Raw genomic sequence first — 27,637 nt, forward strand, 5'->3', positions numbered from 1 at the left:
CTGTGTCACTGACTTACAAGTGTGTCACTGACTTACAAGATTTTTTGTATGATTTTGTTATACCCATTGTATGAATTGGTGATTAATAGTATGTTCTGCCAATTCATGCAAGCTCAGCCTATTTATGAGCGCAATATCCCACAGGTCAGCTCATGGAGTGGTGGCATACAGATTGGAGTGACTCCCTGCAACCCCTGCACGCTGGAGCTTCCTGCCAGTGCGAATGACCTCCGAAATGGCACTTGGGTTAGTATAGAATGTGATGAACATGTTTGCCCCATGTGGTGACTCAGGTACCAAGAGCAAGCTCACCCATGGCAGAGTCCATCCCAGCCCTGACTGGGATAGTCTGTGGATGGCGTCAGCTGCCTCACAAGAGGTCTGGTGATATGAGAGGACAGGACAACCTATGCCAAGCATTGTGGTATGTGTCAAACTTTCAACACGTAATTATTCAGTTGACCCAGCGGATCAGAGGAGTGAGGTGGAAGTCACAGCATACTCAACTAGTGCTGCTAAATGTGGGCTATATTAGAAGTTGTCTGCCATCAAACAGCTCAAACCAGTGCTTTAAAATGGTGTGATATTTTTAGGGATGGCATATCAAAGACTTCTAAGCAAGTTTTTGCTTTTGTTGTTTGCTTTGAACAGTGCTGTATCATGTAGGGAACAATTGTGGGGATTGTTCTCTGCTGGTGTGTTGCTTGAATACAATTTTCACCAGTTACTTACCCCCTGACCATCATCAGGTGTTGGAAGTTCTGAAGTTCTGATGTTGGAATGATGCTTGTTTATCAGCCATGTATTCATCACAGGTCATGTATAATGTAGAAGTGGCTTGCAAAGAAGCATGTCTTTTTAATACACATCATACGCAAGGTGCAATATGTATGCATTTCTTACACAAATGCTTACATATTTTCATGTGTTTTAGCAAGCACAGAACCACAGTCTCACTTCAGAAATCTACCTTGAAATCACACAGATGAATTGTCCTGGTCCGGAGCTGAAGGGCCCATTCATTGCAGCCCATGGGTAACCGGAAACTGCTATTCTGGCGATATTGGGACCGCGTTGCTGTGGTCGATCTGGAAGCCCTCAGTGGGATGCATCATGCATCGGTCCCATCACTGATGTGGTAGACCCTCTGACCTTGGCATCTGACACAGGATCGACGCAGGACACGTCACCGACGCAAACGAATCCCTTACCAGCACATGGAGTCCAGTGCGTAATTGGCACTGAGACACCAATTCGGCTTATCGGCCTCTGTCTCCTGGTTGAAGCGGCTCGGAGGACGCATCGTTCGGTCCCGCGACCTCTGACTGGCACAAGTCATTTTTTCATCGTGAATGCTAACCATTGCATCATCGTTTCTCATGTCTCCTGTCATTGTCAAGAGGGCCTTGGCCGACGCAAGAGGCCTTTTGACATCCGAGGCCACGCTCCTGGCCCTGTTCAGCAAACGTGCCCATGGCCGACTGTGTGCTTATTGCCGACCCGGGCCCCTTGTTGGGAGTTGTGAGCCCCTGATCAGCATAGTGGCCAGGCCAATGCACGCCCTTTCGGATTGATATTTGCAGTCCCTGACCTGCCCCTACTTGTTAGAGAGGATGGAGGGCCAAGGCTGGCGATGGACGGAGCGTTTGGTATTGCATACTGGATCACATCCCTCATCCCCCTGGCTTGTCCTTCGGGCCCTTCGATCAGACTCTGGATTGCCGTACCCTCGTCGTCCAAAGGGCTTCTCGGGTCCTCGGGACCTGAAGACCTAAGATAAGTTATATACCCCTGTCCCAGCGATAGCGGCGCCCTTGGTTCCTCGTGAAAGCAAAAAAGTGGGACAGTATTTGTGCCCTTTGGAGTGTGGCGCCGCTTAAGATTAGAGGGATTGGAGCTCTTCGATGTGCCTGCATAGATCAAAGCGAGTACCTCTTCAAAATACAGGTGGTGATCTCCGAGATGAGGCCATCGGGTATCTCTTGGGTGAGAGATCTGACCTAGGATTTAGTCCGGGTGGAAGGCACAGAAGTTGTGTAGCCCCTGATTTTGGTGTGCTTTGAAAATGAAGATGTTATGGTCGTTTATGTGACCTGTTTGAATAAAGTGCCTGCCAAAAAAAGGTTATGACGACCCAAGATAAAAGCTTTGGTAACCTATCGCCAAGTGAGCCGATCCAGGGTTCCCCTCATGGGGGAAGTGTGAGCATTGTGGTGCCTCTCAACTTTGATATCTCCTGAAAATACCAGTTTTAGGACCCAAGGCGGTCCCCCGGAAATAGGTGTCTGCTTAAATAATGTGTACGATGCTCCATAATGAAGGTTCTGGGGTGCCTCTGTGCGGAACGGGCCGATTTAGAATTTGGTCCGGACGAAAAGCAGAGTTCGTGGTGTCCCTTAAAATGAATGTTTCGGGACCTTTTCAATGGCTCAATTGGACTCAACTGTTGCAAAAAGCTGTACATCGTACCAGTTTCAACGGAAGTAAAGGGGTCGGTACTTTCCAATGGCTTGTATCGTTTGGTCTGATAGCTTATCATAATTTTATGATCATGCGTAGACCTTGTTGATATGGTGCTATTTATCGGTGTGCTTTTGGTTTTAGTCATTTTTTTTTAAATCAGCGCTTTTGCATAAAGCCTTCAAAATACAGGTGGTGATCTCCGACATGAAGGCATCGGATATCTGCGAGTTGGGGTTTTCAGTAGCCGGTGACTGCCAAAGTGCTGGATGTACGACTTTTTGATTTTACCAGCATGTGGCTGGGCACCAGTTGCACATGTTACCTTAGTTTCAATAAAATGGAAGGATTCTGCACCTATTGTTTACTTCGAATGTACTGATATCCGAATTTGATGCCAACTTTACTGACTTAGTTTTAGTTTTATCTGAGCGTTTTGAATGGCTAGATTTATGTGATCAGAGCTAACGTCAAGCAGTGCTTGTGTAGCTTGACCCCAACCACACGACGACGCAGTGCCAGGTCAACGGCCTAATTTGGTGGCGGATGTGCCGCTTATTTTTTGTTTGTTGGAAGTTCGCTGCAACGCTCGACAACGCAACGCATCCTGCCCCCTGACGTCAACCGACCTCTAGCGTGGCCGCTGCCACCGGCTCCAGGCCATACCTGTCAAGGCTATACCTGTCAAGTTTAGCAGGCGCCTAAAGCGACTCGAACCCACCCTGCCACCGGTTGGCGGATGGAAGGGCAGGCGCTCTAACCAACTGAGCCATCGGAACGGACGTCTGGTGAAGTGGTCCCTTGGCGTCCTGAGATCAGTCCCAAAGTTGTAAACAGTAGAAAGGCACCCGCCTTTCATGACGACAGACATGCCTGGCCACTCGGGCTCGTGGCTCCGTAGTCACTTGTCGGGAAGATGTGTCCGGCCATTTGATCCGTGTATTCAAAGTCGGCCGTTGCTCAAAGTGCTTGCCTTACTAACTAACTGGTACCCAAGAACACATTTAGATTTTCGTAGGGGGAAGGAGGCATGGGCCACGCAATATTTGTCTGAATATATTTGACTCAATGTATGTTACGGCACAATATTTGTCGCTAGAGCCTCAGTCAAGTCCGCTGCAGGCATGCATGATTTGCACGACGTACACACAGCGTTGCCTGGTCTCAGTCTCTGTATTCGGGAGTCCCTATTTGCGATTATCATCATTTACTCACGCAATATGCCTCGTTATGTACAATTTAAGTTCAGCCGCATCCTTCGTGTGTTCGCTGATTCTGCCTCACCAGTCCCATGGCCGTGCCACTGATAACCAGTGCTGACTTAGTGCGCGGCCGCCAGATCATGTCGGGCATCTCCGTGTCGCGGGACGGGCGGTCGGTGATCGACATCTACGGCTCCGACCTGGACCAGCTGGCCGAGGGCGACACCGTGGCCGTGTCGCGCTCGCACGATGTGAGTCAGCAGCGCACGACGAGCAGGCCCTGCCGCTTGGAAGCCTGTGGTTCGGAAGCGAGGTCTCGGGGGTTGCGTTGCCAAGTGGGAACGCTGAGGAATATCCGCATGCTGCGACAGTACGGATGTATCGATATAGGTACGAGTTGTGAATTGCGGAGGGACTCAGGCCAGCTGTTTAAGTGAGGGTACAGTCATCTCGTGGACAATATCGTGCCCCTTGCCAAAATAGGCTGCCGTGGAAAGCATGAGACTACGGACATCAAAATTGGTCGCGTCTCCCGAACTGTTCCATGCTATGGTGCTCCACGAACAAAGTGCATGCCGTAGCTAAGACCACTGCCCTGCACCGCCGGACAGCCCGGTTTCAGTGACGACGCCTCAGTGGTGGCCAACCGTTTGCAGGGCGAGCTGGTGTTCTACGTGAACGGCTCGCCACAGGGCGTTGCCGGCACCGGTCTGCCGTCCCAAGTGTGGGCCGTGGTCGACCTGTATGGCAAGTGCGCGCAGGCGTCCGTCACCAATCCCAACCAGCACAGCGAGCGTGAGTCCAGCCTTAATCTGGCACATTTATAGCAGATTTCTAACAGCTTGCATGAAAGCTATTCTAGTGACGGCTTTGCTCGTGCCAATCCCTCTGGCCAGTCAAGCATAACTGTTGTAAGTCTAGGGGTTATTTGAGATATATAGATTATAGAGATGTATTGTAAGTGAAGAGATTAAATTCTATGTATTGCTAGTGTTGCGATTCAGCTGACCAGTACCCCAACATGACCAACATCCAATCCGCACGACTAAGTTCGCGCGTACAACCAACAACAGCCTTGGGCTTCAGTGAGTTCTTACATCTAACGAGCACGCACAGCAACACACAGGATGCCCTATGCGGTGCCTGTGGACGGAAACGGTTGTAACTATGTGGGACAGAAATTATGTGATATTACGCACGGGCAATATAGAGGGGGATCCCCACTTAACTGAAAACTTTCCGACTTGTGAACAGAAAAAGTGTGTTGAAAAGTACGATAAAGCGTGTTCAGAAAACGAAACTTTGGAAAAGCTTGTTGGAAAGGATACAAACACGAAAACGCGTCAAAAGAAGAGCAAAAATTAACAAAAGACAGGTCATGAAAAAGAGATGAAAAATCGACATTCAGTTTAAATGTTTGGACATAAGTTCGTTTTTCATGATTACTTCGCATTGGCCAATGTCATGCATATTCATTCACCTATTTTTCCATGTTGAAGACTGTGGTGTCCCAGGACGGCCACCATTGTGTCCGTCAAGTCTTCGCGTTTGTTGGTTCAGCTGCAAAAGATTGTAATGGACGTCGGAGTAAAGCAAGGGGAGGCTCCAATCCAAGATAATGAAATTCAGCAGGCGGTGTGTACTAATCTCCTGCATGTGTGCCATTTGCAGGGGAAAGGGGACATGCACTGCTGGGCCTCAGGCCTCTGTTTTCCCACAGGCCGCTTTCCCCCAAATTTTCAGAGCTTTCACAACTGGAGGTAACGTGGGGCAAACGTGAGGTACGTGAGGTAACGTAGTTTGTGAGGAAACTTGCCAGAAAGGCCCGGTGAATCTGCAGAGATGACACTGAAGGTCGGGTACAGATAGCATTTGGGGCATAGTTGTGCTAAGTGGGTTGGCGAGGGAGAGGGGGCTGATAAGTGACGAAAGTGATTACACCTACCCGCAGCTTCGACCAGTAAACTAGTTTGTCCCTGGTCTGGACCACTTCCGTCTTAACCGTCGCCCTGGTCCGCGTACTGACTCACTCCGTGTTTCAGAACACGGAGTGAAAGAGAGGGGGGGGGGGGGGGGGGGGGGCGGGCCATGCAACTTCGCTGTGGTTTCCAAACTAGTAATATATAGCTTGGGAAAAAACACCAGTGGATTGGTGTCAACGAGACCCCGCGACTGTTGCTAGTGTCTGTGTTGCTACAAGTGAAATACATTTTTTTTCCAGAGAATGGTATTCAGAAAATCCATCGGCTGTTTCGATACGAGGTAAACTGCGATGCGGGCACGAGGTAGCTCGAGCCAGAGACTCGACTGGAGGCTTAAGAGGATTCCTGGACCGTGCCTCACACGCTCAAAAACAAACAAACATAAACGGAATCGGAGTGGCAGCAGCCCGCGACCCATAGATAACAACTTTCAAAAAAGATCACTGCAGACAGAACAATCGGAGTAATCTCAATATACACTGGGTGGTGGCCAGGTTGCAAAGGAGAACTCGTTTAGGGGGGGGGGGGGGGAGTGGGCAAACGCGGCGTTGTACAGAAGATGCGCATATTTCAAATCCCGGAAATAGAGCCTTGGATCAAGTCTGATATGTGCAATCTTGAGTCCCTGAGTCTGAGTCTTGGATGCTGTAGGATCCAGGGGCAAGTGTGCAAATTTTGAAATCCAGTTTTTTGGTTTAATTCTTTCTGCGGTACCTTCCAGCACCTGGGATTTGTTATGGAATATTGGCAAAGGTCTTTTGGTAACCAGGACATTTTTCAAGTTAGCTGAGCAGCCCTTTGGTATCCGCGGCCGTTTTCATAACTTGGCTGAAGGATCTTCTATGTTCTGGGACCTTTTCTCGGGGTTCAGGCCAGGCATGGGGGCGAAGCCAGGCTTCTTGCTCCCAAGCTGAATCCGGAACCAAAGCAACAAATCCCTAACCAAAGCAATCCGTAACCAACACAATGGCATGAAGCCGAAGTCGGAAGTCGAAACCTAAGCTGGTGGTTTTGAGGTTGGGAACTTGCCGGCGCTCTCAGTGCGCCTCATGTCCGGTCCTCCGGCGACCCCGCTCTCGCCAGCGCTCTCAGTGCGCCTCAGATCCGGTCCCCCGGCCCCGCTCTCGCCAGCGCTCTCGCCAGGGCTCTCAGTGCGCCTCAGGTCTGGTCCCCCGTCGGCCCCGCTCTCGCCAGCGCTCTCAGTGCGCCTCAGGTCCGGTCCCCCGTCGGCCCCGCTCTCGCCAGCGCTCTCAGTGCGCCTCAGATCCGGTCCCCCGGCCCCGCTCTCGCCAGCGCTCTCAGTGCGCCTCAAGTCCGGTCCTCCGTCGGCAGGCGACAACCGGTGCGATGCGCCGGACGTGGCCGACCGGCTTCACTTCCACGGCCGGCACGGGGCGCTGGTGCTGCTGACGCGCGACGACCGGACGGCGGAGCGGCGCCGCCCGCTCGACGAGTTCAACAACGGCGTGGTGCTTACGCACCGACCGCTCCGCGACGACGAGCTATTCGAGGTGCCAGCCGAGTTCGGCCGTAGCCGCTGAGTCCGGCAGCTGCGGCTCGCTGTTCGCGTGTGACCTCGACAAAGCGTTCGTACTTTTGAAACGTGTTTCGGTAGTAAACGGTCTGGACTACCACCGTAGATCTCGTTTTTAGTCTTTGCGACTTGTGCATGCATACGGATATTGATCACCGTTATGAGTTGTCGGTTCATCTTTGCGTCTTGCACGTCAGGGCAGAAACTTCCATCGTCAGATATGATATCGGCAAGCCTTCCATGATCGGTCGGCTGCAGACCCGCGCAAGACGCACACAAGACCCACACAAGACCCTTGGGCCCACTCTATGGTCCCAGTACTTTGAGCGATGTTATGCTGAGGTGGCTTGACAACCCGAGGTCATTAGTTTGTGCGCTGCCCTGTGCGTTTGTCCGTCCACGCTGTGTCAGTGACGTCGGACCATCAGCGCCGGCGTCTCACCCCGCCCGTCAGACCATCAGCCGGCGTCCCACCCCGTACGTCATACAATCAGCCGGCGTCCCACCCCGTGCGTCAGACCATCAGCCGGCGTCCCATCCCTTACGTCAGACCATCAGCCGGCGTCCCACCCCGTACGTCAGACCATCAGCCGGCGTCCCACCCCGTACGTCGGACCATCAGCCGGCGTCCCACCCCGTACGTCAGGCCATCAGCCGGCGTCCCACCCCGTACGTCAGGCCATCAGCCGGCGTCCCACCCCTTACGTCAGACCATCAGCCGGCGTCTCACCCCGTGCGCAGATCCGGATCGACCGTTTGGTGGACAAGTGGTCGGGCTCGATCGAGGCAGGCATCACAACCCACTGTCCGGACACGCTCAAGATCCCGGCCACCATGACCAACCTGCGCACCGGCACCATCATGATGTCCGGCTCCGGCATCCTCACCAACGGCAAGGGCACCCGCCGCGAGTACGGCACGTTTAACCTGGACGAGCTGAAGGTAGGCATCGGAGGTGATCTTCCCTCCCCTGCTTACCTCGTGCCCTTCTAGGCCCCTCCCGGTCCCTCCCACACCTCTTGGATCATTACATTTGCTAACTTAAATTGGATTTCCGTTTTTTTTTCATTGGTTTTTCGTTTCCATTTTCGTCATAACGGCAGGGTCGGGTCGGGCCCGTGTATGCGTCGGTCCAGTTGGTGGCCACAATTACATGGACGACAGCTCGCGTTTTTTCTCGAGGTGGGACTGTCATTACAGCTATGGCGCTGCTCCTGCGTGTTCTGGTTTATGTGGTTGCTTGATACTTGCTCTGCATGCTGCGATTGGTAGCTGACCGTTATGACAGGCACGATGCTCTGCCCATCAGTGCTGTTTGCTGTGGCTGGCTGGTGTGTGCGCTGTTGGCCGTGATTGGTTGGTGTGTGCGCTGTTGGCCGTGATTAGGTACCAGCTGTTAAAGCTGCTGTGTGCTGTCGGCTGTGGCTGGTTGGTGTGTGTACTGTTGGCCGTGATTAGGTGCCGGCTGTTAAATCTGCTGTGTGTTGTCGGCTGCGGCTGGTTGGTGTGTGCACTGTTGGCCGTGATTAGGTGTCAGCTGTTAAATCTGCTGTGTGCTGTCGGCTGTGATTGGTTGGTATGTGCGCTGTTGGCCGTGATTGGTGCCAGCTGTTGAATCTGCTGTGTGCTGTCGGCTGCTATCGTTCATCCTGTCCTTGTGCTTGGGTTATGCGCGTCTGTCCTTGTGTTTGAGTTATGGCGGAATGTTTGGACCAGCTAGATCTGACGTTCTGAACTGAATCACTGGTCCACGGAAACATCAGTGCGGTTTTGACAAAACAAAATGGAGCCCTGGACCTGCCGCACCCTGTCGCGAGGTTCCTACCAAGACAAGCCCTGACTGAAACGTATGGGATTGAGATTGGATTGGGATTATGGGATTGAGATTGAGATTCGACGACTCCTTGTCTGCTGCGACCTGGTTTACGGCGGGCACCTGATGATTTTAGACACTCCCTGACTTATTTTTGAAATGTGATAACCAAGCAGCAAGGCTTATGACTGACACTGGAGACCTGTGACTGACATAACGGGCAGGTGCCAATGACAGCATACAGCGCAGCTATCGGGCAGCCGCATCGACCGTAAGTTGACAAAGTACACAAGGACTCGGACTGGGAAGTATTATATGCCAGGTAGCTAATCCAAACAATAAAATTCGTTCACCAACCTTTTTGCCTGTCATCACCCGTGCCAGCCTCTATGACAGACCCCACAACTAGAACACGACAGCAAGTTGGCCAACGCGACCTTTGTAACTCAGCATCCTGTTGCGGATCAAACGCTTAATTTGCTCCTGGTGGTATTTTATTCTTAGAACCGGTTCCTGTATTCCTAACGATTTGAAAATCACGCTGCCCGAACGAACGCACCCGTCCGGCTCACCCGAACACACCCGTCCGGCTCACCCAAAGACACCCGTCTGGCTCACTCGAGCGCACCCGTCCGACTCACCCGAACGAACGCACCCGTCCGGCTCACCCGAACACACCCGTCTGGCTCACTCGAGCGCACTCGTCTGGCTCACGCGAACGAACGCACCCGTCCGGCTCATCTCGCGTCCTTTGTTAGAAAATGTTCGCCAACACTTCGTTTCAAATACACCTATTTTCTCTTCTCGGGCTCCGAACTTGGCAATGCTGTGCACCCCAGGCTTTGTGCAATCTTCAATGCTCATTTTCCGTACGCCAGCCAGCACGCTTGGGGCCCTTGTCGCCAGTGCGGACACTTCTTAAAAGACATGTCACCTTATTCTTCGCCGACCACCGTAATTAAACACTGGGGCACGTTAATTCAACGAAGTTTCTCTGTTCATATATAGCTTTGACACTTACAGCGGTGAGGTGGATGGGCCCATCCAAAACTGTATTATTGGCAGAGGACAGTTCAGTTAAATGACGGATTTGCGGCGGCTGATTTGGCAATGGCGTCTTGGCGTCTATTGGTGGCGGCTGAGCTGTGCGAGTTTTGGCGGCTGGGTGGCGGCTGAGCTAGATGAGTTTTGGCGGCTGGGTGGCGGCCGGCTCCGCGGGCGGCTTATCAGCTGGGCGGGTGAAGGGCCGGCGCTCACTGCCCTGACCCATATGTGTGGAGCTAGGAGAGACGCCCGTGGCCCTGACCTATATGTGTGAAACTAGGAGAGGCGCCCGTGGCCCTGAACCATTTTCATGGGAGTAGGAGAGGCGCTCACATGTACGGACGTGGCGCGCGCCCTCCCTCGCTTTTTTGCTTGCGATTGCTAAATCGTTTTAGTGCCATGAAAATGTGTGACTTTTCATGGAATTTGTGGATACGTCTTGCCTAAATTTTCAAAGAAATCGGTCCGCCGAGGCGGTTTCCAGTCTTTGTTTTCGGTAGGGTACTGCTGGGCGAGGATGGTATGAAGTGTATGGGTTGTGTGTGTTCTTGGACTGGGGCTCATACAAAGGTTGTGTGACACATTTATGCTGCTTCATTCAGTAAAAGGTTGCAAATTTGTTCACAGAGTCATATGCGTCACTGTACTGGTTATATATATATATATATATATATATATATATATATATATATAACATTTTCGGGCGGAGACATATCCAGGGCTGTGAAATGGGGAACACATAGCCACAGTGGTACGTGGGTTGCAGATTTTTCGGCTTGCACACGTTTCCAGCGTGCGTTGAAATATTTTCTTTAGTGGGATATTGAATCAGACATTGAAATAAAACAGATCCATTAACGCGTATCCCGGCCCTGTGCTTTCGGAGGTCGTCCGGGTTGCTCGAGACCGAATGAAAATGAGTGTGTCTGGTGGACCTCCGTGGTAAATAGGGGTGCAAGTGAAGATGTGAAACCAGTTATGCAGTCGTGTAATACCTCACGCTCAATACGCATCACAAACATTTGGTAAGACGTTCTGAGACGCTCAAAGATGAGGGAGTAAAGAAGGGAGCTGACGAAGAAAAACGGCGCTAACGCCCAGTCACCAGTGTCGGTCCGATCCCGATCCCTGATATTCGTCTGCTCCCAAAACTTTACCGAAAATAAACCGTTGGGGGAAGATACACTTAACTGAATTTCCGAGTTTTTTTCGCCTTCCTCTCTCATTTTCTTTGTTGGCTTTTGTGGTGGATAGAAATGGAGAGATCATTGAGACAAGTCGAATAGCGAATGGTGGGTTAAGACAAATTTCGTCTAGTGCTAATTGGAAAAGCTATTTCGAGATCTTAAGCTGTGGGGGATCTGTCCCTCCCCCCTCGGATTAAGGCAAATATCAGCCTGTGGGGAGGGGGTTAAGCGATGTCGCATGCATATAGCATTGCATTCTTGTCCCTCAAGTCGCCCTGCTGGCCATTTCAGGAGGGCGACCGGATTGCCATGATGCGGCGGAGTAACAACACCCTGCATTTCTTCATCAACGGTCTTGACCAGGGCGTGGCCGCCACCAATGCACCCAGCACGGTCTGGGGCGTGGTTGACCTCTACGGTATGACTGTTAAGGTATGCTCGGTAGTGACGGGGGATGATGACGTATGCATACATTGGCGTAACATGTGGAGTGTAAACCGGTCAGGTTGTGATGCAGACAGGAAGGGACCACCCCATTCGCAGACCACCCCTCTCACCATGCGTGATGTGCATACGCGATATGTGGCGTCAATATGTGTTGCTCTTGTGCGATGTGCACCACCTATTGACGCCATGGCGTGTCTGCTTTGTCTGCTAACGAATAAGTAGCTAAATCGATGACCGTGCCCTGGCTCTGTTGGACGCCGTTGGTCAGAGGTAGAACGCTGGCTTTGCGGAGGAGAGGCCATGAGCTCGAGCTGCGTGCCATTGCGCTTTGGCTGTTCCGATGTAATTTCACAACTAACATTGCCAGCGGTCAGATGACTCACATGCGTCGTCCAATGACCAGACGGTGGTGAGGGCTCAGTATGCCGACGTGTGCGTTGCCGACACCCCGTGCCGCCGTCCGAGGGTGACCCGACTCTCCCCCACAGGTGAGCATCGTAGCGGGTGAGGAGCGGGTGTTGTCGGGCGCGCCGACGCACCTGGTGCCGGACAACTCGCGCGGCCTGCCGCTGCCAGCGCCGTCCGACCTGCTCACCTTCCACCCGAGCTGCGGCAGCCACTCGGCCGTGCTGGCCGACGGACGCACCGCACACCGGCCGAAGTACGCCGCCCGGTCGGCCGCCGTGCTGGCGCGCTAGGCGTGGCCGAGTGTGCTGCGCTGGCGGCCCCCAGCTGAACACATCCCATTCTCTCTGTGTGTCATTGCCATTCTGACCTGTCCTTTCAGAGGTGGCCTATCTGTAAGGATCCGTTTTCGTAACGTCATTGTCTGTAAGGATCTCGAGAGCTATTTCATTGTCTCATCAGACGCCTTCCTTGCTCACCCCTGGGCGGACCCATCAGATGTCAGTAATCAGTGAGCTGCCATGACCGTATCCGCAACCCGTCCTTATTCTAATAGCAGCGTAAGAACGGTTGTCACCAAGCGTCCTCCCGTCTTCCCTCGTTCTAACAGGTATCCAGCACAAGTGATTTGTTGCCAAGCGTTGGTGGCTTGGCGTGGCGTCACGTGCTGCGTGGTGGCCGGATGACTGGCGTGGCGTGCTGCGAGGTGGCCGGATGACTGGCGTGGCGTGCTGCGTGGTGGCCGGATGACTGGCGTGGCGTGCTGCGTGGTGGCCGGATGACTGGCGTGGCGTGCTGCGAGGTGGCCGGATGACTGGCGTGGCGTGCTGCGTGGTGGCCGGATGACTGGCGTGGCGTGCTGCGTGGTGGCCGGATGACTGGCGTGGCGTGCTGGGAGGTGGTCGAACTGCTGTGCTGTGCTGGACTGTTGTGCTGTGCCCGCGTCGGTGCTGTGTACCTGGCCTCTGTTTTCATTTCCTCGCAGCCTCGTGGTCCGCTGGGGGCCCTGACCGCTTTGTCTGTCCGGCAGCGCCATGGACGACTTCAACAACGGCGTGGTGATGACGAGCCGGCACCTGCGACCGCAGGAGCTGTTCGAGGTGCGGCTCGACAAGGTGGTGACCAAGTGGGCCGGCTCCATCGAGATCGGCGTTACCACGCACGGTCCCACCGAGCTCGAGTACCCGTCCACCATGACCAATGTCAGGTGAGCAGCTGCCACCGTACAGCCAGCTTAAGCCAGTGGCGAAGTATGGCGGGGAGGGGCAGTGGGGCAAAGTGCCCTCGAGCTTTTGCGGTGGGGAGCAATTATTGTTTTGGCCCCCATAACTTCAGTTGGCGGCGCCCTTCGGAAAAGTAGCCCGCAAAGCGTGCTACTCTTCGTCCCTGTCGAAGGGCGGTCCCAATCCCCGCTACGGACCTATACTCGTCCATCCCTACTTTTTGCGTGGAGAATGGCAGAGCACATGGGGCGCGATGGGCACCAGTAAACTGAGAAAGCATTAAGCCGGTTGTGCAGAAATGGCAGCCATCCTATCGAAACTCTAGACGGGCAGAAGTTATCTTGTATCGCCTGCCGATTGGCCGTGCTTATGCCACACATCGATGCCTATTATGTCGCGACGAACTACCACGATGTCGCCACTGCAACGCCACGCTCACAATGGAACATGTGCTCGTATGCTGTGCCATGCTACGCGTCACGCGTCTGAGGTACTTTGGCCCGGTTGCGCCGTCCGTGACGCTCTCCTACTTACTATGTGACAACCCACCATATATCGGACAGAACCTCAAGTCCTTATCGTATGTCAAGCTGTGCACTTCATGTACCCATGCTTAAATAGTTCCTACCGCGTTTACGAAGCTTTTAGGCCGCTGAAAAGTTCGGATTCACATTTTATTGCGGGTGCTGTATAACCAAGCAGTCAGTGCGCTCTAAAGCCCAGATAACCAACCAAGAGTGGTTACGCTATTTCGGACGAGATGCTCCAGTTCGTACCCATTCAGACATCACTGGTGACGACTGTCGCGTTCTTGTCACGACGCAGTAGTTTTCATGTCTGACTAAGGTAGGATTTTGTAGCCATTTACACGCTTAGGTAGTCACTTAGCTGTTATAGGCACAAAATGACCTCAGTGGCCGGCACGCCCTAAATCCCCAACCAACGACAAATGGCCCTCTCAGATATGGAAACTGTTCATCATAAACTCAAAAGAGGCTCTTCTTAAGTCGGTTAGGGACCAGTTTTTCCCTGAGAAAGTGAGCATGCGAGGTTCAAAGAAGGCCTTTCCCATGTCTTGTATCACAGCTCGGACGGAAACGTTGTTCATCAGCCCCTGACTGGGAGACACAATGTGATCCCTAGCGGTGTGCCCGCTGGGCCCCCTGCCCGAAAAAGGTAAGGAGTGTCCTCAGTGTTCGAAAGGAAGGATTGGAACGGGTGAAAAAGTTCGGAAACATCCTTCCATCCATCCATCCTTCGGAACATCTTCCTGGTGCGTCATTAATTCTACCGGGGGTGGGGGACACCGCCGCCAGAGGGTTTTAACGGCCTTTGAATGAACTCAGAAAAGTTCCTCCTCCCCCACCCTCTGCCATACGACAGCTTAATCCGCCGCCACTGACTCGGGTATCAGTCCTTCATGTTGAATGTTAAGTATGTACCGGTCACGGTACACCAAGCTTGGGTCCACCTGGGAGCTCGGGAGGTCGAGTCCACTGGGAAGCTCGGGGTCCGGGCCCACTGGGGAGTTCGGGTCCACTCGGTAGCTCGAGAGTCCAGGTCCACTGGGCAGTTTGGGTCCACTCAGTAGCTTGGGTACCCGTCCACCATTTCAAACATTGTGTTCCTTTCGTGCGTAAGCTATAAACCGTTTAAGTATATAGAAACCATTTTGTTTCCTATGTTTGGTCAGCCGTCCATCCACCTGCCCTCATGTGTCCGTCCGCCTGCCCGTCGAGTGGATATATGAGACTGCTGAATTTTGGGCCGGCCGCGCGTGCGACGAGGCTCATGTCGCGTCGTCGGGCCTGACGTGTTCCGATGTTGCACCGCCAGGTCCGGCACCTGGATGATGACCGGCAACGGCGTGATGCACAACGGCACTGCCGTCATGGACGACTACGGACACAACCTGGACCGGCTCAAGGTCGGTCTGTTGCGCTTGTCTCATTGGCGTCCTGCAGTCGTCTGCTTTTATTAGGTCCGACCACGGGGCTAAATGTTATTTTGCCGGAGTGAAATCGTTATATTTGTAGCATGATGTAAGATGGGCAAGGGAGTGGAAAATAAGTATTTGAGCTTTTTTCTTACCTCGGGGTAGCATGTGGAGAACCTCATCGCGAGTGCCTTCCTCGTGGAAAGCTTGATGCATTTGCGTCTTTGTTATTCCGTTCGTGTAACAGTGTGCCTGTCATGGCTGACGTGGTTAATTTGATACATCCTCACGAAATGTGCTTTTATGTACTGTTAACATAGAACATACATACATAACATAGATAACCCCGTGGTTGCTGTCGCGCGGCTCTTTGCCAGCTCTGATTGTTGTTACCTCAGATCTCTGGTCAGCCCGCGGAAACCCCGCGACTGCTGTCGCGCGGTTCTTTGCCAGCTGCAATTGCTGTTATCTCAGATCTCTCGTCAGTCCGCGGAAGCCATGTGATTGCTGTCACGCGGCTCTTTGCCAGCTCCAATTGCTGTTATCTCAGAGATCTCGCCAGCCGGGTCTCAATCACCCGGCCGGATGTCGCCCTTGCCGTGGCTCGGGTGACTGCCCAGGTCGGCGACACCTCCCCCATTCGGCCTGCCTCAGGTGGGCCACCGCTCTCTGATGGGGCAGGTGGGTGACCTGTCCCTCTCCCTCGGCCTTTCTCCGTGTGGGTGACCTATCGGCCGCCCCACTCGTGCCGTAGGTGGGTGGCCCTCGCCGTGGGGCAAACGGGTGACCAGTTCCTCGTGCCCCAGGTGGGTGACCGAGTGGGCGTGACGGTGCACGAGGACGGTCGGCTGCACTTCTTCGTGAACGGCGTGGACCAGGGCGTGGCGGCGCTGGGCGTGCCTCGCGCCGTCTACGGTGTGGTTGACCTGTACGGCCAGGCGGCGCAGGTCACTATGGTGGACCGCGGCCGCTCGCCGGCCCCCTCGCCCGTCGCTTCCACCGGCTCGTCGTCCACACTCTACAGGTCTGTCGGCCAGAGCGACCCTCGGGCTCGGTCACGGCGCTCACGCAGGGCTCTGTGTATTCGTTGCCGGCACAGAGCCTCTGTGTATTCGTCTCCGTTGCAGGGCTCTGTGTATTCAGCGCTCACACAGGACTCTGCGTATTCGGCGCTCACACAGGTCTCTGTGTATCCGGCGCTCACACAGGGCTCTTTTATTTGGCGCTGACGTGGGGTTCTGTGTATTCAGCGCTGACGAGGGGTTCTGTGTATTCGGCGCGGACGTGGGGCTCTGTGTATTTGGCGCTGACGTGGAGTTCTGTGTATTCGGCGCTGACGTGGGCTCTGTGTATTCGGCGCTGATGTGGAGTTCTGTGTATTCGGCGCTGACGTAGGGCTCTGTGTATTCGGCGCTGACGTGGGGTTCTGTGTATTCGGCGCTGATGTGGAGTTCTGTGTATTCGGCGCCGACATGGGACTCTGTGTATTCGGCGCTGACGTGGGGTTATGTGTATTCGGCGCTGATGTGGAGTTCTGTGTATTCGGCGCCGACGTGGGGCTCTGTGTATTCGGCGCCGACGTGGGGTTCTGTGTATTCGGCGCTGATGTGGAGTTCTGTGTGCTCGGCGCCGACGTGGGGCTCTGTGTATTCGGCGCCGACGTGGGGTTCTGTGTATTCGGCGCTGATGTGGAGTTCTGTGTATTCGGCGCCGACGTGGGGCTCTGTGTATTCGGCGCCGACGTGGGGTTCTGTGTATTCGGCGCTGATGTGGAGTTCTGTGTATTCGGCGCCGACGTGGGACTCTGTGTATCCGCCGCCGACGCAGGGCTTTTTGTATTCGGCGCTGGCACAGGGTTCTGTGCATTGGGCGCCGACGTGGGGCTCTGTGTATCCGTCGCCGACGCAGGGCTTTGTATATTCGGCGCTGGCACAGGGCTCTGTTTATTCGGCGCTGACTTGGGATCTGTGTATTCGACGCTGACGTGGGGCTCTGTGTATTCGACGCTGACACTGATATAGGACATGACACATGCATCAACGCACCATGTCATGCCGGCGGTGTTTTTTTTTAATGAAGCTAATAGAAGCTTGAAAGTAGGAAATATGCGTATGATATCGATCCGAGCACACTTCCGCAGTCATGTTTGAGGTGAGATAAGATAAGTGGGAGTATTTTGATTATGGTCTTTCAGTTGGCTAACAACAGATTGGCCGGCTCTAGCAAGGCTGACGTGTGATGCATTAGAGTTACATGTTCGTCACGTGAGGCTGGCAGACTAGCCCTCGGACGTCCGCCCACTGAGCGCCTGTTCCGTCCGACAGCGACCTCAAGTTCCACCAGCTGCACGGTCGGAACGCCCGGGTGTCCATGAACGGCATGACCGCCAGCCGGCCGAACGCGCACGGCGAGTTCAACGGCTCCATCATCATGTCCAACCGGCCGCTGCGAGACGGCGAGGTGTTCGAGGTCAGGCCGCGCTCCTCACCGGTGTGTGACGAGGGGACGAACGTGCAGCTGCGGATGAGGGGCCGCTGCCGATGTCTTGAGGCGCGTGCGAGCTATTCATTAGGTTATTGGCGCCATATGACCAGCGTAGTCGGTGCGCCCCAAAGCCCAAATCATCATCACCAAGCTATTCATGTCATGCCTTTTCTCCGAATGCGGGTGTTACGTGTTAAAATTGTGGTACAGTTCAGATGCTTTATGAGCAGTGGATGGTAAGAACATCGGATCGGTCGGGTACCCGGGCGAGGCGTTACGGAAGGTCTCATGCTTTTCCCGATTGGTATTTACGTGCATACGGCTCCAAGCGAGCGGTGGTAAATAACTGCAGGCTGCGATTATTTGCATGCTACGTTTTTAGCGTAAAAAAGTGACCCTGTTAAAGCTGAAGGGATTCATGCCACTGGCTGTTTGTGCTGTAGAATATGTAGCAGTTACATGGGAGGGTTTTGGGCGGCGTTTGCAGGTGATCATCGAGCGCATGGTGGACCGGTGGAGCGGCAGTATCGAGGCCGGGGTGACCCTGGTGCCGCCCGAGAGTCTCAGCTTCCCCCGCACCATGACCGACATCGAGTACGACACCTGGATGATCTCCGGCTCGGCCGTCATGAAGGTAAGCGACCGGGGCTCACCAGTGTCGGCTCTGCACCGCACTGGAGCTGAGGGATAATCCCCGGCCCGTGGACCTTGGCCCCAGCCGATGTGGGCTGAGCAGGCACCAGTCAGCCCGCCTGGGGAGGAAATGACGGCCATATATTCAGGATGTAACCATCTCGTAGAGTGTAGACGTCTTAGATTGGTTTGCCACATTTAAACAGACCATGTTTGAGCGCTTTTGTACCCGGTGGCTCCCATGTTGGCCGTAATGCATGCGATCATGGCAACAGTTGTCATTGGGCGTGCATGCATTTTTGCGTAGTATTATTTTTCTGACCTTGCCAATGCCAGCCACACGTAAGCCGCAGGCCTGAGGGGTGACACAGCTCTCGGAGCCTGGACGGATTTTCCCGGTGCCAGCAGAGCTTTTCGGGCATAGACACACTCTTAGTTCCATTCATGTGACCACTTTGTATTCTGTTTTTGCTCCCGCTGCGTTTCTGAAAGAATGCTGATTTGCGTCTGAGACCCAAGACATAATGCTATAATGTACCTTTACATTACGCCACAGTAATGTTTGAAAAGCGTTATCATCTATTACACAGTTGTTTTTTTATCGAGGTACCCATCGCGCATATCTTCTAAGAGGTTTTGTTCGTGCCCAGTGATGTTTGAGGGAGATCAGTATAGCTGGGGTGTATCGAGGAATATGATAGTAATAGCTGTGTGATTTTACGCCACGTTTGCCAAATTATTCCAGATTCCATTCGTAATTATTCCAGACTTGCATATCTTGATGCTAAGGAGTCCCTTTCAGATGTCTGGATGTCTGCTGTCTTTCCTGCCGTAAACACGATTTGAAATGGATTTTGCTCAGGCAAAATTGCATCGAATTGTTACGTAAAAATGTAAGCTCCCATTCTAGCGCGTGGCATCCTTGAATCGATTCCCACGTAGAAGAGTACATGGGAGACAGAGAGAGTATATGAACGACAGAGACAGTTTATGTAAGAGAGTTGCCGCCGCGCCGCCACACCGTCCGCGGTGTGGCGGCCTGCTGTCGTCCTGCTGGCTGCCGTCGCCGCCGCCGCTGCTGTACCGTCGCGCCAACGCTCTGGCCGGCAGGACGGTGTCACCATCAAGAGCCGGTACAAGTGTGACTTGGACGCGCTAGGCGTGGGCTCGCGCATCGGCCTGGCCCGCCTGGCCGACTCGACGCTGCACGTCTACATCAACGGCGAGGATCAGGGCGTGGCGTGTGACGCCGTGCCGCCCAGTAAGTGGCGCCGACACTATCGCACCTTATCAAGGCCAGTTCCGGTGGAGTGCACCTGTTTCAGTAGTATTCAGTGTTAAACTGCTGGCTTCGTTCGTGGCCGAGTGCGAGAGGGATGCGGGGAGTCTGTGGCTGACTGTTGGGTGGCCAAGAATTCAAGATTGCTGGGTCGAACTAACGACGAGTCGTATTTTCGACGCGCTGACCTGGCGCGTTGTGCTGCAGACGTGTACGCCGTGATCGACCTGTACGGCCAGTGCGCCCAGGTCAGCGTGCTCAACCACGTGACCCGGCTGCAGGACAACAGCCTGCTCTGCTCCGACTCGCAGATCCTGGAGAGCTCTCAGGCGCTCAGCATACTGCTCGGCAACGAGATAGCACACAGGTGACGCGACATTGACGCTCGGGCGCCGGTGGCCGAGGCTGCCGGGGGGGGGGGGGGGGGGGGGGGTCACTGTCAGGGCCGCCAGGACAAATTGGGGGCGTTTTATCTTTGGGTCCTCAGAACATTTATAAGTCACGCGTTTGATGTTGGTTTTGAGTGAGCGATCACGGCAAGTGAAATTCAGAACTTGCAGCCTCCACTGATTTGCACATCTAGGGCCAGCGGGAAAATCAAGGGCCAAGGGTCACTGTCTGGGCGGGAAGAACGGAATGGACGCATGATACGCATGCCAGGACCTGCGACTTTCATAGGTGGCCGGAAGAATACAATGTAACGCTATATAACGTGGTGGGGGAAAAGCTTAATGGACGGCTACTGAAATATACGAATCGCTGCTTCAGCAAAGTTTCATGACTCCTGTATGGTGCACGTCTGCCAAATAACTGCTTCGATTTCTCTTAGCTCTATTGTCGTTCACAGATTTAGCCTGTGCTGTGGGAAGAATGTGAACCTGCGCAATAATAATACGACAGCCGTCCGTCTGCGGGGCTTTTCGAACTCCGTGGTAATCACGTCATCGCCCCTGCTTCCGGACGAACTGCTCGAGGTAAGTGTTGGAGGCGTGACTGACAGTAAATTTCCTCACTTAACGGGGGCTTTGGTGGCCGGCAGATAAAGTTCCTCGTATAAGTTGTGTACACCTTGTACAATTAATTGCTTTGAAAATTTGGTCGGAATCGTTGTTCGGATGGATTACTATGATCGGCACTTACGCCGCCCTTATTGCTAGGGTTCCGACACGACCATCCAGTCTTAAGAGTGCGGGTCGCCGGAAGAATTTGGACGAAGGTTAAACGTGCCCCAGTGTTCTCCGGGACAATGTGGCCCAACGCAGCGGACGCAGGCTATCCCAGTTAAGGCTAAATAGCCGGTGCATTAAGGGACTTGAACCCACCCCACTACGGGTGGATGAATCGGAAGGTAGGCGCCCTAACTAACTGAGCTATCGGACGGGCAAAAGCATTTTAGGCGACTTGTCTGACATGTTCTCCCTTTCCTGTTCCGTGTGAATTTGTTTGGAGCCCTAGGGTTATCAAGCATATTTGATACAAATTTCATGCCGAATTGCTCGAGCGTTATGGGTGTAATTTTGATAATGTGATAAGTGTATCCTTATAGGTTTTTGGATGCCGTAGGGGAGAAGCAAGAAGTAGAGCTCAATATTTTAACGGTGCGAAAAATATGTATATGCTGTGCACCTTGAAGGCCATGGGATTCACAGAACCCACGTCAGTTAGTCCATGCACTATTATTTTGAGGTTTATTGGACACCCGCGCGCAGCTTACAAACCGATATAGAAAGTTGTTTTGACAACCTTTTTTAATGAGCCGGAATCGAGGCAGCCACGGATCCTTTAGAACTCAAAAGCATATATAGAGCATAAGACCATTTCAATAGGAGAATCACTGCATCTCGGATGACAAGTCTGCGACCAGACTTAAACGTGCTTAGCTTATCATACTTTATTTTGCGAGTGCCATGAGTGCCTTGATCCCCCACGTGTGGTCACTTAATAATGTTTTCGCGTGGTTGTGTATTTGTGACATTTGTGACATTTGTGACATTTGTGCCATTAGTTCGCTATACTGAATCGTAGGACCACCATTTTAAATGATGGCTGCCAATCTACCCGTATAAATTACGGAATGTTGGTGATGGGGTGGAGCCGTAGGCAGGCTAAATCACTGCTCGTCCATGCATTGTGCTGTTTCGACAAAAGCTTGGGCTGAAATATCAGGATGCCTTTATTTTGTATTTTCACGATTTTTCCATCGACGAGATGTGAGGCTAAAAGGACAACTCTTCTTTCGTCTGGAGCAGCTACAAGTTTCTCGCGCCTTCCGCCGACCTCGCTTGAGATCATTGATGCGACTCGCCGGAGGCAAGTTTGTTTAAGTGTGCTTTAGATGTTGCGTACAAGTTGCAGTGCAACTATGGCCATGTCATCTTTGCAACAATGCCGTCCGGTGACGTTTGTCCGAGTCTGACGCCTGTGAATGTTTTCAGCTGCGGATTGAGCAGCTGTGTGATCAGTTCTCTGGTTCCCTGAGACTGGGTCTTACATGTTTCTCGCCCAACAACGTGGGCTGCATGCCTGCCAGCCTGGATCTGATACCTGACCACACCTGGTGGATAGAAGGTAATGATTGGGATTTGGACGCGATACCTGACCGCCTCTAGTGGATAGAAGGTAATGATTGGGCTAGGGTACGGCTGGTCCCACGGATAACACTAGCAATAGGAACAGGAACCGTCGTAGCTACACTGCAGGAACAGGGTACCAGGTACATTATACAGGACGGGACACACTGGTGACGCTATGTATGACAGGGAGAGATGAGCCGTCACCGGCAACAAACAACGTGGATCGCCGCCCTCTCTGTTAAATAACGAGTTAATGCGGTGCGGGAGCCATGCACACGGTACACGGCACGGCCAGTGGTCGTATAGTACGCCATCTGTCCGGCTGCGAGAAGGTCCTGGCCGTAGGCCATGCACTTAGGACATACTGTCAAAATTTAATGTGGTTGGTGACCATTAAGCGTGGCAGTTATGATTGAAGTCACTGACTGAGCTGGATGCAGGTGCAGATGAAGTAATTCACAGCAAGATGTATCATCCTATTCAGTGGGTCTGAGCACCATCCCTAACTTTGAGAAGAAACTGGGTGGATTTGGGTTTTTAATTCAGGTATTTCGTATTTGTGATGTGGCTTAACGGTATCCAGTTCTATTTAATTATATTTCGTGTGATCTTACACGGCATTTCCTAAAATAGGACTGCTAGCGTTCAGTTGACGTAGTTATAGTTAGTACATAACATCACTGGACTCGGTGGCTGCTGCGTTGTTTTCTGGTTTTGAAGCTGCCAAGTGTGCCTAGTTTGATGGTGGCACGGTATAGCGTGGGCTTCAGTTGACAGCGCATATTTTGTAAGCCGTCGGTGTGTTTGGCGTGTCGCGACCGCGGTAGCCTGTTGGTGAGGCGGCTGGCGCTTGTCGCAGGGAGTGAGGTGCGCAGGGGCGGCGGCAGTGTGGCGTGTTGTGACCGCGGTAGCCTGTTGGTGAGGCGGCCGGTGCTTGTCGCAGGGAGTGAGGTGCGCAGGGACGGCGGCTGTGTGCGGCTCAACTACTGCCCGAGCCTGGACCGGCTGCGGCGCGGGGACCGGGTCGGCATCCGCTGCACCTCGGACAGCTGCCTCCAGCTGGTCATCAACGGCGAGGACATGGGCGTGGCCTCGTCCGGCCTCCCCAAGGTACCGCGGCCGGAGCCCGCACCCCGACACGGCCTGGCCAGTACGGCTGGATTCTGTTTCCAAGCCGCTGCTCCCTGCGCGACTATTGGCAGTTGACCCCCCCCCCTCCCCCCCCCCCCCCCCAGATGGAGGCATCTGGCCTCACACTGGCACCTGACACCAGGTACGGATCGTGCTTTTGGCACGTGACCGGAAACCCTTTCCTCGGTTGGCTTAGGTATGCTATGGCGTTATAGTTCCGGAATAGGGTCGGATGCCGGACGCTTGAAGCAACACAGTTGAGAACCGGACGTGATCTCCCTCAGCGACTTTGACGTGTTGACGTGCTGCTGGGCTACGTCACGCTAGGTCATGCTCCCGGAAATACGGCTCGTGGTGGGCCTTCTGAATTCGAGGTGGAATGTTTCAGGGAATGGTTCAATCGTGCTGTGTTGAGTTGTGTCCAAGCATCAATTACTGTGAAGCGAAGGCGTTGGATATGGACGGAGTGTCATCCCGTCATGAGATATCCGACTGTTTGATCGATCGTTTGCCTGAATGCCCTCGAGAGAGACGCCCGAGCGTTGGGACCGCTCCCTAGCCGGCGAGAGCGTGCTCTCGGGTTGTAAGACGCTCTCTCCCTGCCACAGCGGGTGTGGGGCGTGGCCGAGCTGTACGGCCGGACACAGTCGGTGACGGCGGTCAGCACGTCGCGGGCGCTGGCGTCGCCGGGCGGCGGCGCTCTGCCGGCCGCTGTCGCTGCCGACTCTCCCGGCTCGGTGATGCAGGACTCGCTGGAACTCTGCGGACCGCGGCCCACCGGTACGGCCGGGACGCGGGCCTTCGGCGCGCGCCGCTTCACGGGCGTGATGTATGCACCTGGGTGGTGTTCGTGCTGCTGCACACGTGACACACAGCACGGTCAGCTCACTGGCGTTTGGGCCCAGTCGGAGTCATAGACAAACACCAAGTTAGTAGCCAGAACAACCTACTGGTGAACCCTGGGGTTGAATGACCGGGTATTGGCTAATTCGCGCCATGTCATGTGGATTGCTCGAAATCCTTCTTGTTGATGTCTTACAGTGTTCCTTTTTGTTTGAGTGCTACTCGTTTGGAGCCGGGTCGTTCTGACGTGGCTTTACACCACCGGCCCGTGCAGCAGCTCCGCGGCCGGGCGGGCCGGTCGCCGCCGCCGCGGACCGCTTCCACGATTGCCACGGCCGCAACATCGCGCTCAGCAACAAAGGCTGTGTGGCGCGCCGCGTGGCCAGCTACAACCAGGGCCTGGTGCTGTCGGCCCAGCCGCTGCGGCCCGGACAGCTGTTCGAGGTAAGGGCTGGGTCAGAGCGACGCTCACACTCCGTGGTGGGCCACGCCCGGCATCAACACCCAGTGCTGTGATGGTATGTATGGGATGTACAACATGGGAGGTGATGGTATGTATGTATGTGATGGTATGTACAACATGGGGGGTGCGGTATGCTGCTTACGATGCCGGGAAAATTACTCAGACTGAGTGTAATTTGCCGCTTGTTTCATGCAGTTTTGGTGTGGCGAGCCTCGTCCTTGAATATTTACATTGCTTCCGTGCGGAAAAGGCGCTCCACGGTGAATACTCTTGTGTTGTCAGCTGCTGTGAACTACAACCTGCTTCTGCCTTCAAGTTGTTACTATGTTTTGTTGGACGCCCGGTGTTGCTGAAAGTGTGATGTCGGCTGGCGCAGCGCCCGCCAGTACGTTTGTGTCAGGTGTGCTCTGTGCGCCTGGTGTGACCATCGCCGGATTGTGGGCAGGTGCGGATCGAGCGGCTGCGTCAGGTGTGCTCTGTGCGTCTGATGTGACCATCGCCGCATGGTGGGCAGGTGCAGATCGAGCGGCTGCGTCTGGTGTACTCTGTGCGTCTGGTGTGACCATCACCGGATGGTGGGCAGGTGCGGATCGAGCGGCTGCGTCTGGTGTACTCCGTGCGTCTGGTGTGACCTTCACCGGATGGTGGGCAGGTGCGGATCAAGCGGCTGCGTCAGGTGTGCTCTGTGAGTCTGGTGTGACCATCGCCGGATGGTGGGCAGGTGCGGATCGAGCGGCTGCTGCCGTGCTGGAGCTCGTCGCTGATGGTGGGCGTGTGCCGACTGAGTCCGGAGCGGGCCTCAAGCCTGCCCGTGTCGGCCCTAGGACTACGCCGAGCTGCGTGGTACATCGCATCCGATGCCGTCTTTCACAACGGCGTCAAGGTATCCGCCTAGTGGCCAGAACCTCCGCCATACTCGTCACGGATACTTATGAATGCCGTGAACTTGACGGCTATGTCGTGGTTGTCTTGCGAACACTGGAAGTGGGCCGCCACTGTATCGTGTTGTCCGGACACGACCTGAGCGAGACGACCTCGCCATGTTGTCTCACTTTTCTGAAGTGAGATAACGGGCGAGGCCTGATTGTAATAATTTGGCATCTCACGTTATTGGCAGAGGTCAGGACCGTGGCAGTCCAGCAGTGACAGTTGATTGTCCGTAGTATAACGCACTGGTTGTGGCAAGGCAGTGCTGGGACTAGGCGATGTGCCCCAAAGGCGAAATCAAACAGTGGCCACGTCGCAGTTGCCGTTCGCCGTGTGCTGCCGGCGATCTCTGCCCGATCTGTGATCTGTGATCGCCTGTGACTCTCGCTGTTGTCACGCGTCTCGACTCTCGATCCAACTTGTCTGTGTTGTCTGAGCCAACTTATGTCTCAAACACCCCCGTGCTACAGGCCCCTCTCTCCTACAGCCCCCCCCCCCCCCCGAAATCGAAATTCGTCTGCTGAACCCTGTCAGAGCTCCGCTTACTGTACCGCTCCCTCCCCCCTCGAACCCGCACGGGACGTGGGCTGCTCAGGTCCGCAGCCGGTACGGTGTGGACCTGGACACGCTGTCGTCGGGCCACCTGGTGGGCGTCATGGTAGACGCGCAGGCGCGGCTCCACCTGTACGTCAACGGCGCGGACCAGGGCGTGGCCGCCGCTCCCGTCAGCACGCCCTGCCACGCGCTTCTCGATCTCTACGGCCAGTGTGTGCAGGTGAGGGGTGCCGGGCGGCGGCCGCGTCTGATGCGGCGCCCAACAGGAGCCGGGCCGTGGCCGCCCGGCAGCTGGGCAGATTCGATCGGCGCGGGTAACATTTTGGGCGCAGCCGTAGCTAGTTCCATGTATCGATTTGCTGCCCGTCCATGACGTAGCAAACGCTGTCATTGCCTGCTCGTGTGATCAAGGAGTTTGCCGAGACAATGTGTGAAGCCTGTCCTGGAGTGGTGGAAGGCCGGGCCGACGGTCGTGCTGTGCACCGCGCCGTCGCTGACGCGCGCCTGCCGCCAGGTGTCTGTGTGCCAGTCGGACGGGGCGGTGGAGGAGTGGCCCTCGGCCGATCCTCTCCGCAGACTGCATGGCGCCGAGCGCGCCCCTGCCGACGTGGCGCCCGCCGTCATGAAGAACTGTACCTTCCAGAACGCCTGCCTACGCTTCAAAGCTGCCCTCGGCCTGCCCGGTACTTGGCCGTGTTCTTAGTTGTTTGACTGCCTGTCTGGTATTTGGCCGTACTGTTAGTCATCGGGCTGCCTGCCCGGTACTTGGCCGTACTCTTAGTTATTGACTGCCTGTCTGGTACTTGGCCGTACTCTTAGTTATTTGGCTGCCTGCCTGGTACTTGGCCATACTGTTAGTCGTTTGGCGTGCTGCCTGGTACTTGGCCATACTGTTAGTCGTTCGGCGTGCTGCCTGATGCTTGGCCGTACTCTTAGTCATCGGGCTGTCCGGTACTTGGCCATACTCTTAGTTATTTGACTGCCTGTCTGGTACCTCGCCATACTCTTAGTTGTTTGGTTGTCTGTCTGGTGCCTGGCCATACTCTTAGATATTTGACTGCCTATCTGGCACTTGGCCATTCTCTGAGTTATTTGACTGCCTGTCTGGTACTTGGCCATACTGTCAGTCATCGGGCTGCCCGCCTGGTACTTGGCCGTACTCTTAGTCATTGGGCTATTGTTATCATGCTTATCCCTGTTTTACGGATTTGTTTTTGATACTGGCGTAAGTCTTTTGAAGCTGAATCAAGCTGTTTTCTGCTCAACGGAGCATGGTTTCGCGGCTGGAAGATGGAGATCATCTTTCTCCCGTGATTCTGTCTGGGGACAGAGGTGCATGCATCCGCTGCAGTGCAGTGTGTTCCTCCGCTGGCGGTGGGTTGGTGTGCGCCTGCTGATGCCGTGGTCGTGGCCATGTGTCCACGCAGCCGCCTGACGAGCGGCGCTCATGCCGGCAGACGAGTACTTCTCGTCGGAGCCGGCGCAGTGCCTGTGCGAGCCGTGCTGCCGGCTGCGC

At 54.4% G+C, this 27,637-nt stretch overlaps 1 protein-coding gene across 1 annotated transcript; it reads left to right on the plus strand.

Moving 5' to 3' along the window:
- Positions 1-228: 228 nt before the first annotated feature.
- Positions 229-27,637, plus strand: LOC119109943 (neuralized-like protein 4; the record flags this gene model as incomplete). Its single annotated transcript, XM_037233688.1, has 23 exons — positions 229-246; positions 3,800-3,913; positions 4,319-4,457; positions 6,977-7,155; positions 7,920-8,120; positions 11,514-11,654; positions 12,158-12,330; positions 13,105-13,281; positions 15,134-15,224; positions 16,040-16,257; positions 17,558-17,702; positions 18,205-18,351; positions 19,461-19,611; positions 19,837-19,996; positions 20,477-20,603; positions 22,065-22,197; positions 23,146-23,312; positions 23,942-24,113; positions 24,451-24,620; positions 25,361-25,522; positions 26,162-26,341; positions 26,636-26,804; positions 27,579-27,637. Coding segments are annotated over exons 2-23 (3,372 nt in total), but the record flags the coding sequence as incomplete, so codon positions are not given.

The sequence above is a fragment of the Pollicipes pollicipes genome, unplaced genomic scaffold (genome assembly GCF_011947565.3).
Source record: "Pollicipes pollicipes isolate AB1234 unplaced genomic scaffold, Ppol_2.1 Scaffold_7231;HRSCAF=8579_pilon_pilon_pilon, whole genome shotgun sequence".
Lineage (NCBI taxonomy): Eukaryota > Metazoa > Arthropoda > Thecostraca > Pollicipedomorpha > Pollicipedidae > Pollicipes > Pollicipes pollicipes.